Source organism: Equus caballus, chromosome 7 (assembly GCF_041296265.1).
Source record: "Equus caballus isolate H_3958 breed thoroughbred chromosome 7, TB-T2T, whole genome shotgun sequence".
Lineage (NCBI taxonomy): Eukaryota > Metazoa > Chordata > Mammalia > Perissodactyla > Equidae > Equus > Equus caballus.
In genome coordinates, this window is record NC_091690.1 from 46,499,358 (window position 1) to 46,509,662 (window position 10,305).

At 60.3% G+C, this 10,305-nt stretch overlaps 1 protein-coding gene and 1 long non-coding RNA gene across 2 annotated transcripts; one reads left to right on the forward strand and one right to left on the reverse strand.

The window, feature by feature from the left end:
- Nucleotides 1-845: 845 nt before the first annotated feature.
- On the reverse strand, nt 846-3,150 carry LOC102150040 (uncharacterized). Its single transcript, XR_011441214.1, has 3 exons — nt 2,045-3,150; nt 1,864-1,928; nt 846-1,528 (listed from the first exon to the last, which is right to left on the reverse strand). It is a non-coding gene; the product is annotated as an uncharacterized lncRNA (long non-coding RNA).
- A 3,576-nt stretch (nt 3,151-6,726) lies between these two features.
- On the forward strand, nt 6,727-10,260 carry NDUFB7 (NADH:ubiquinone oxidoreductase subunit B7). The gene is made up of 3 exons (XM_014741447.3): nt 6,727-6,956; nt 9,587-9,755; nt 10,073-10,260. The coding sequence occupies exons 1-3, from the start codon at nt 6,845-6,847 to the stop codon at nt 10,203-10,205; spliced, it is 414 nt and encodes a 137-aa protein (XP_014596933.2). The 5' UTR covers nt 6,727-6,844; the 3' UTR covers nt 10,206-10,260.
- Nucleotides 10,261-10,305: the final 45 nt, after the last annotated feature.

The following is a 10,305-nucleotide window of genomic DNA, read 5'->3' on the forward strand; positions in this document are numbered from 1 at the left end:
CCCAGGACGGTGGAGTCACCTCCATCCCTTTGGTCTTTCTATCTGAGGCCCTGGACGGTGGGGAGAGAAGGACGCAGTCCCCCAAGCCCCGTCCCATGGAGCCGTGAGCATTAGAGGTGAGTATTTCACGCCATCAGAAACCCTGGGTGCCTGGAAACAGGTCCAGTCCGCCAGTGATTCTGGTCGCCTCCACCTTCACCACGTAGCCGGCACCTGAGCCGTGCTCCCGCCCGGCCGCCGGCTCCCTTCCCCCGGATGACGGTGCCCTGCCCTCGCCCTGTGTCCCGTCAGCTCCCAGGAGCAGAGGGGAGGTGGCCAGGGGCCGGGAGAGGGGGAATGGGGAGATGTCAGTCAAGGGGTACAAAGCTTTGGTTTTGCAAGATGACTAAGTTCTGGGGAACTTGAGCACAGCAAGGCGACAGTGCTCGGCAGTTTGTACTGTGTACTTGAAGTTTGCTAAGAGGGTAGATCTTGGGTGTTCTCACCACAGAAAACGAAAAAAAAGGAAGAGGATGATGTGAGGTGACGGGTGTGTTGATCGGCTAGGTCGTGGAGAATATTTTATAATGTGCACATGCACAAGGTTGTCAGGTCATACACCTTCAATGTAGACATTTTTTTTCCTGAGGAAGATTCGCCCTGAGCAAACATCTGCTGCCAGTCTTCCTCTTTTTTGTGTCTGAGCCACTGCCACAGCATGGCCACTGACAGACCAGTTGTGTAGGTCTGCCCCGGGAACCAAACCCGGGCTGCCAAAGTTCAGGGTCCCAAATTTAACCACCAGGCCACCCGGGCTGGCCCACGTGCACACAATTTTTGATTGTCAATTATATCTCAATAAAGCTGAGAGAAAAACAGTGTCTGTCTTTATTTAAACTTTTGATATTTTGCTCATCATGGCCTTTTCCATTTATTCTTATTTTTTAAAATATTGCAGTAATATACAATTTATCTTGAGGTAAAGAAAGTCTGGGAGCCGGCCCGCAGCCGAGTGGTTAAGTGCCGGCGCTCCGCTTTGGCCGCCAGGGAGTTCCCCGGTTTGGATCCTAGGCAGGGATATGGCACCGCTCATCAGGCCACGCTGAGGCGCATCCCACATGGCACAGCCAGAGGCACTCACAGCTAGAATCTACAGCTACGTACTGGCGGGCTTTGGGGAAAAAGAAGAAGAAGAAGAAAGAGAAGATGGGCAACAGCTGTTAGCTCAGGTGCCAATCTTTAAAAAAAAAAAAACAGTGCAATCAAGGGGTGGGCAGGCCGGCTCCCCCTGACGCCCCGGGGCAGGTCCTCTGGGTCTCCCTTCAGGCTCTGCCAAGGCCGCCAGAGGCTCCTCCCCTGTGTGTCCGTGTCCCGCGTCTCCCTCCCTGTCTCCGAAGCCAGATGCTGTGCCGGTGGCTTTGAAGATGCAGGAAGGGGCCACGAGAGCGACGCCGCTCCAGGAGCCGGAAAAGGCGAGGAGGCCGCGTCCCGACCGCGTCGGGCGCTGGCTGCGCAGGTCGCTTCATCCGCAGCGAGCAGGTTTCCGCTTCTGACCTCCGGAACCGTGAAAGAACCAATTTCTGCTGTTCTCACCCACATTTGTGGTCGTTTGTTACACTAACCATAGGAAACTATTACATGTTTCCCCCAAGGGCCAGACCCCAATTCCTCTTTTTAGGGGCTTTCCACCGAAAGTAAAAGGAGGCAATTCCAACGGGATGGAGCAGCGCGGGGGCGCCCCAGGGGGCGCGGGGGCGGGCGCAGGGCTGCGGGCAGGCGCGCCGCGATTCCCCCTCCGCGTCCCCGCCGGGGCCCCGGGTCGCAACAGACCCCTCCCTCCCGGAGAAGGCCGCCGGCCCGGGCCTCCCCCGCGACGCTGCTGACCTGCTGATGGGACCCGCGCGCGGCAGAGGTGCGGCTGCTCCGTCCTCCACAGCGACCCTGCACGGCTGAGAAGGAAGCAAGGATGCTCTCCGAGCGCACACACGGAGCCTCGGGCTCCCCATGGACGCGGGGGTGGGGTGGGGGGCACGCGGGGGTACCCAACCCAGAGAACTGACAGCACCTCTGCCCGCCAAGGGCGCCTCTGCAGGTGGGGGCCCGGGGCAAGGTACGTGCCGTGAAGACTGGATGCTCTCGCTGGGTGAGTGACAGCGGCACGTGCAAGGCCGTCCTTCAGGACCAGGCGCGCAGGAGGCGCCCAGGGATTGCAGGTCGAATCCAGTGCCACCAACTGGGTACAACACAAGGCCATGGGCCCAGGCAACCCCGTTCTGCCGCGTTCTTGCCCTGTGACCTCAGGGGCAGAGAACAGCTCTGAGCAACGGCCTCCTGACACGCCCAATGGGGACTGGGCATTCAGTTGTTCCTCATCCATTCAACAGATATGTGTTGACCACCTACTGTGTGTTAGGCTCTGTTCTAGGTATTGCAGATACATCGGTGAACAAAAAAGAAAGAAAAGAATCTCTACCTTTGGGAGTAGCAAGACGGAAGGAGATAAGCAATAAAATAAATAAGGCAAATATTTCAGAAGTTCGGTTAGATCGTCATAAGCAAAAAAAAAAGAAGAAGAAGAAGAAAAATAAAGCAGGAAAGAGGAACCAGGTGCGCACGGCGGGAGGGCGGGGGGTGCGATAAAAAGGAAGATCAGGGAGTGAAAAGCATACAAAGCACGTTCTCAGAACGGAACTGAATTAAACTAGACATCACAGAATGAGCTGGAAAATCCGCAAATATTTGGAACTGAAATTACACCGCGGGTCAAAGAGGAGGTCAAAAGTTAAAAATATGTTTAAGTGACAGTGGAAGCAGCCCAGAGCCACGCGTGGGCGCAGCCGGGCCGGGGGCGCGCTCCCAGACAGGAATCTTTCTCTCTTTTTCTTTCAAGTAACACTCAGAAACGTCGTCTTTACCTGTGTTTCTAGACACTTCCCTACGCATATTACAGAAGTGCCCACACATCCGTTCACTAACATAACACTGTTCGCAACTAGACAAGCAAGGAACACTCGTAAAAACGCTGGTCTTTTTGACACGTGTGCTTAAATCCACTCCACGTGCGTCCGAGAGCCCCTTCCCGCTGGAACCCTCGTCACCTCGCGCAGCGACGAGCATCTTCCCACCCGCGTCTGCAGACACTCGCGACGCGCGAGCCTCCGGCCCCGGGATCCCGAGGACCCCCCGGCCCCCAGGATCCCCCGGCGCCCGGCGCCCCGCCCCCGGCCGAGACTGGAGGCGCGCCGTTTGCCCGCTTGCAGCGCGAGTCCGTCCCTGGGGGCTTTCGAGGCCCCACCGACTCCGCTTGCCCCCCCCCCGGAAACGAATGCCCCCGAGCGTCGACCGCCAGCCGCGGAGCGCGGGGTGGGGGCGCCGCCCAGTTTCCTTCTCCGCCCCGCCCGCTCTCAGCTGCCGCCGAGGGGGTGCAGCTCGAAGGCTGGTCCCGCAGCCCCGCCTGGGCCGGCCGGGCAGGAGGAGGCGGAGGGGGGGCCACCTGCGGGAGGGAGGAGGCGGAGGGGGGGGACCTGCGGGCGGGAGGAGGCGGGAGGGGGCACCTGCGGGAGGGAGGACGCAGCAGGGGGACCCGCGGGCGGGCGGGAGGACGCAGGGGCGGGGACCCAGCACCGAGGGCTGCGGCCGGGACACTGGAAGGTCGCCCCGTCGGATGGTCGCAAAGGAGAAGCAGCAAGGCTGTGGGCGCGGGTGGCCGAGGCCCGGCCCCCGCCTCGCCCTGACGTCGTCCCCCCCAGGTCCCCAACGCGGAGCCCGGGCCGGCCAGGCGGAAGCATCGGAGTCCCGGGACTTCAGGACGGAACGAGCCGCGTCCCCGCCCGAGCCTTCAGCCGCTGGTGGATGACGCCCCGGAGGCAGCTCCTGCGGCCCCGGCCTCCTGGTTGGACAAGGTGACCCGGACGAGAGTGACAGCAGCGAGCATGTGCTGGGCGCCTACCAGGTGCCAGCAGTGGGGGCTCTCCACGCAACCATCACTGACTCCTCCCAACCAGACTGTTCATTTATTCTTTCTTTGATTTGACAAATATTTGTTAGGCACCTACTGTGTGCCAGCACCATTCCAGGCGCAGAAATACAGCAGCGAACAAGACAGGTGAAATTCCCTTTTGCAGCACTGTACGGGAAGCTGACATTCAAGAGGAGAGACCAACAGTGACAACATAAATGAGTCAAATAGATCTCAAGTTAGATGCCAGTAAATATCTATAATCCCATTTTACAGATGAGTAAACTGAGTCTCTGACAGCGGAGGTGACTTCCCAAGGTCAAATAGGGTGAGTGAGCTGGGACCATGATTTTGTCTCCCTGGGTCTCCTCCCAGCTCTGACCTCTGCGTGAGCAGCTGAAGCAAAAAAGAAAGGGAGAGGGAGGAGAGAAACCCAGAACAGGGCAGGGCTGCCTGGTACAGCTGTATGGGTTGTGCACTGCACAACTCCAGGAGTGCCATTCACAAAGACCACAATGTGAATGCTGCCCCCTGGAGTCAGGAAGGGCACAAGCATCACAAATCTAGGCCATGGCTTGGGGACTGGCCACAGGTAGCCCTGGAAAGGAAGTCTTGCTCACCATTGGTCTATTCTCCATAGTTTGCTTTTTTTCACTTAACAACATATCACGGCCACTTTCCCAGATCAGCACAGAAAAATCTAGTTCAGCAATTCTCCCAAGAGTGACTCCCAGACCAGCAACATCACCAGCACGCTGGAACACGTTAGAAATGCAGATTCTGGGGCGTCACCGCAGACCTGCTGAGACAGACACTTTCAGGCTGCGTCAGGCTTTTACTCCACATGAAACGGGGAGCCATGGAGGGTTTCAGCAGATGAACGACACGACCTGATTTCCATTTTGACAGGTGCACCCCGAGGGCAAGAGGTCAGGGAAGCTGAGGACAAGGAGAAGGCGATGCAGGCACGCTGGAGAGGAGGCGGTGGGAAGGGCTTGTGTTCTTGATAAATTCCAACAGTGGAGCCAAAGGCATCTGCCAATGACTTGGATGCCTGGAATGAGGACAAAAGTGGAATATGACCCCAAGGTTTGAGGCCTGACCACCTGGAAAAATGGAGCCCCTGTTGCCCAAGACAGGAAGACAGAGTGAGAGGAGGGTTAGGAGAGAGAGCACGGAGAAATTAGGAGTGTGGTGTGAGCGTGTCCTAGAACGGATGTTTGTGTCCCCCGGGGAAAAAATTCCGATGTTGAAATCTACCCACCAATGTGATGGTGTCTGGAGGCGGGGCCTTTGGGAGGTGACTAGGTCGTGAGGGTGCAGCCCGCACGAGTGGGAGCAGTGCCCTTGTAAGCAGAGACACGAGAGTGAGCTGGCCCTCTTTCCACGCTGTGAGGACACAACAAAAAGGTGGCCGTCTGCAGCCTGGAAGAGGGCTCCCCCCGGAAACCAACCTGCCGGCAGCTGATCCCGACTCCCAGCCTCTAGAACAGTGAGAAGTAAACATCTGTTGTTTATAGGCCCCTCAGTCTGTGGTGCTTCGTTAGAGCTTCCTGAGCTGACTGAGACAGCAGGTGACCTTGGAGACGCCCACGTGGAGGTGCCAGTCGGTGGCTGGATACGTCTGTGCACCTGCAGTTCAGGGGCGAGGACGCATCCGGAGACAAACGTGGGCCTTTCCACCTAGAAGGTGCTGACTTCCTTTCCTGGGGCGGTCGCAGCAAGTGACCACAAGCTGGGTGGCTTAACACGACAGGAGTGTTTCCCTCACAGTTCTCGGGGCCAGACGGCTGAAGTCAACATGTGGGCAGGACTGAGCTCCCTCCAGTGGCCAAGGGAGACTCTGCTCCTCCAGCTTCAGACGGCTCCAGGCGGCCTTGTGGCTGCATCACTGCGATCCCCGCCTCCCCCTGACACGGCCTTCTCCTTGTGCAGGTGTCTGGTTCCAAGTTTCCCTCATTGGATCAGGACCCACCTTAACCCAGGATGACCCCATTTTAACTGATTACATCTGCAAACACCCTGGTTTCAAATAAGGGCGCATTCAAAGGCTTCGGGTGTTAGGAGTTTAACAAATAATTTGGGTGACAATTCAACCCACACCAGTCAAATGAAATCTATTCTTGCGTAACCGAGTTTCATTTCCCAGCCCTGCAAGGCACCCACGGAAGGCTTCTCCTTGGGTTCCAGCCCAGGATTCCAGAGAGAGCGACAAACCAGCACGGCATGGAGGGGCACACTGAGGGAGACCAGGAGTATTTGGCAGTGTTAAACAATGTATTATTTCTTAAATTTACATATATGCGAGCCCCAATGTAACAGGTGCGAAATGTAATACCTACTCTTTACAGTGGCAACCAGAGGGGTATTAGAATTGCAACTTTTTTTTACAAAAGTTTTCAATAAGATTTATTAAAATTTTAAACTTTAAATCGTTTTATTTATTAATAACTGTATTTGCTTGTTTAAATTAAATTAATTAAAATATTTATTTTGAATAACTTTACTTAAATTTTTGATAGTCACTAAATATGTCATCAACACCCTGCAGGGGTTTTTAAGACACATTTCAATGTTTTCGAAGAAGGACCTTTTTTTGAAATATGATATGAAAAATAACTGACTTTGTGCTCCAGCCGGCCCACGCGGTCCCCTCCTCCGCCGGCACCGCCTCCCGCCGGGGAGGACCCCTCCTGCCGGCCGCCGGACCCCTCCAGGGGGCGCGCGGCGCGGTGCGTCTCCGCCCGGCCGCCAGGGGGCGAGAGACCGGAAGTCCGCCGGAGCCGTTCGTCTCTATCATCCCTGCCGCGGCCCGCGCAACCCGGAAGTCCGGCTGGTGCAGAGGAGTGCTTCCGGGTAGGAGCGAGGTGACCCCGGCCGCTGCAGGGACCCGCAGCGACAGCAGCCATGGGGGCGCACCTGGCCCGGCGCTACCTGGGCGGCGCGTCGGGGGAGCCCGACCCGCTGCGGATGCCCACCTTCCCGCCCGACTACGGCTTCCCCGGGCGCAAGGAGCGCGGTGAGGCGCGGGTGCGGGGCGCTGCTGCTCTTGGGGTCGCCGGCCGGCCGCGGCGTCCGGGAGTGGCGTCACCGTGGCCCGGCTCGGAGCTCGCGGTGTGCGGGGAGGCGGCGGGCGCGGGCAGGGCTGGGGGCGCTGCTGCGGGCTGCCGGGCGGCCTTCCGGGGGCGGCGCTGCCGCGGGGCCCGAGAGACGAACCGGAGACGGGAGCCCACTGCTTCGAGGCGCAGGAGGGTCGCTATCGGATCCGCTGTTTCGGGATCGCGCGGGCTGCGGGGCCGGGACCGAGAAGTCCGGGTTCGAGAGGACGCGGGGAGCGGCCCCCTCGGCGCCCCGGCTCCGGGCCGTCCTCCCCGCGGCCCCGTCGCCCGCGCTTCTCCCGCTGGCTCGGCTCAACCCAAACTCTGGTAGCCCACCCCGCTCCCCCGGGCTCCTGTCTCCACGCACTGAGCGCTCCCCATCCTGGACCGCTGTGCTGCGCCCTCTCCCAGACTCCTCCCCTATTTCCCGCCTCCGCCCAGTTGGCCACTTTGCATCCTTGTCCTAAGAAAATAGAAGCATCCAGAAGAGCCCTCGCGGCCTCCTGCATCCCTGGGACTCCGCCTTCTCTCCTGTCACTCGGGAGCGTGGCCCCTGCTCGGGTCCCCGTGCCCTCCTCCCATCCTCTCGTCTCGCCGAGGGCTGCCCCAGGGGTCGCATCGGGGCGCAGTAGGTTGTTATTCCTGCCGGCCCCCATGTCCCTGCGGGCGCGCTCATCAGCCCCCGCCCGTGTTGCTGACCGCTGTTGTCAGTTTTCTAACTAACCCACCGCGGCAGCATCAGGCACAGCTGATCGCACCGCTTCCTGGAGCCTCCCTCACCTGGCTCCCAGCGCCCCCCATTCCTGCCCACCTCACTGGGCGCTCCTTCACGGACTCGTCCGCACCTCCACGTCCTGTGAATGTTCGGGTGCCCTAGGCCTCAGGCCTTGCTGTCTCCATCACTCCCTAGCCCTCTCTGCTAGTCCCCTGGCTTCAAATGCCCTGTGTGTGCCGACCCTCCCAAGTTTTTCTCTCCAGCCCAGCCTTGACCCTGACTCCACACAAAGACCGGGCTGCTTGCTTGGCGTCTCCATATGATGTTAACGAGCATCTCGCACTCAGCAGGTCCACAGCAGAGCTCCTGACCTCCCCACCAAGCCTGTGCCTCCCTCCAGCTCCCACCGAAAGCCCTGGAGCTTCCTGACCCTGTCTTCTCACCTCAGGGCCTTTGTGCCTGCTGTTCCGGTACCTGGAAGGCTCTTCCCCCACGTGTCTGTGTGCATCACTCCCTCACCTTCAGATGCCACCTTCCAATGGACTCCCTCCATCTAAAGTCATGACCCACCTCCCGACACTGCCCATCCCTGTCCCTTCTTGCTTTTTCTCCGGACGTTGCCGCAACACTACCATTTGCTCTGTGTCCTTCCAAGGGCAGGGATGCTTGCGTGACGTGTTCCCTGCTGCACCTCCGACACCTGGCACACGGCAGGTGCTCCCTAAATCCTGGCTGCTTAGCTGGAGCACCAGGTGCGGGTGGCCATGGAAGCCAGCAGGGCCTGCAGGTGGATACACAGGTCGGGGGACCAAGTTGGGGCCTGTTGACCTGTGGGTGGCAGTCGAAGCCATGGATCAGAACGAGCAGAGGGCTCTCACCAACACTTAATGTTTGGGTAGCCGTGGTGATGGGAGGGACCCAGGGCGGGTGTGGCGCACAGGACCCCCGGGGAGAATGCTTTGAGAGGAAGCAAGCCAGAGGCTGAGGCGGCGTGGCGTCCTGGGGTCTGGGTGGCCCTGGTGAGAGCCCAGTGTGGGCAGTGCTGGGGGGAGCATGGAAGCTGGGCGAGTGGGATGCAGGGGTGTGAGATGAGGACCTGGGCCGGGGGAGACAGAAACGCACTGGGACACAGAGGGGAGAGAAGCCAGCCCACAGGGCCTGCAGCTGAGCTGCGAGCAGCTGGGCCGAGTGGCCGGCGCTGGGTGAGGCCAGTGCAGGCACACAGGATCACCAACACAGTGGGCGCAGGCCGGGCGCATGCCGACCATTCCTGACAGCCCCCACCGGCCTCCTAAAGGTTGAGTTTGTCTGGGGCCAGGTCATGCCTGGTCAGTGGGGCGTCAGGACCAAGGGCTAGTTCCAGTCTCTTCTGAGGCTCAGCCTGCACACTTGTGGGTGTTAACACCCGCTCAGTTGGCTTGGCTCTGTGGCCGGGGCCATCAGTCCCCTTGGGAGGGAGCTGAGGCTTCAGAGGCCCCAGCAGCCGGGCCCCACACTGGCCTGTGCGGGCAGAGGGGAGCCCTGGGGGAAAGTGGCTTCTGGGCACAGGCTCTGCAGGCTGGGGCTCTCTGAGAGCTGCCCGGGGGCAGGAAGCAGGCCCCTAGTGTGGGTGCTGAGGTTCCCCGGGGATGGGGAGGGAGCCACCTGCCCGTCTCAGTGCCGGGGTTGCCTTTGCAAGGGTTAGAGAAAGACCCCCCCGTCTGGCAGAGGGTGCTGTGACCCACTGCCACCAAGTCGTCCGTGGGGGGGTGCTCCTCCGCACTTGGGCATGATGGGGTCTCGGGCAGGTGGCCCCCACAACGTAAGCCCTGACTGAGCCGCTCCCGCCCCCTGCAGAGATGGTGGCCACCCAGCAGCAAATGAACGACGCGCAGCTGGTGCTCCAGCAGCGGGACTACTGTGCCCACCACCTCATCCGGCTGCTCAAGTGCAAGCGGGACAGCTTCCCCAACTTCCTGGCCTGCAAGCATGAGCGGCACGCCTGGGACCACTGCGAGCACCTTGAGTGAGCCCCAGCCCGCCCGCGCCAGGGCAGAGGACTGGACCAGCACGGTTTCTGGCCAGGCCGGGCTGCTCAGTGGGAGGAGGGGTCTCAGGGCCTGTTGGGGGGTGGGCGGATATCCGGCCCAGCCGGGGTTCTGCCAGGAGGCCAGCCCTACCCAGGACTCACTGGTGTCCATCAGGGGATGGGGGGGAGCCTCGGCTGGCCTCCAGGCCTAAATCACAGGCACATGGGCCTTTCCCCCTCAGAGGCCACCCCAGGGTGTCTGGCCAGGCTGCCTAATGCCCTGACGCCCCGATACCCTTCCCCTCTGCCCACAGCTACGTGATGCGCATGAAGGAATTTGAGCGGGAGCGGCGGCTGCTCCAGCGGAAGAAGAGGCGGGAGCAGAGGGAGGCAGACGCAGCCAGGGGCCAGGGGCCCGGCGAAGTGGATCCCGAGGTGGCCCTGTAGTGGGCCCACCCGCCACCATGTGGACAGTGGGAAATAAAAGTCTCCAGGTCCCTCAGCACGAGCCGCGTCTCTCCCTGCGGTCGCCAGTCCCCACCCCCCG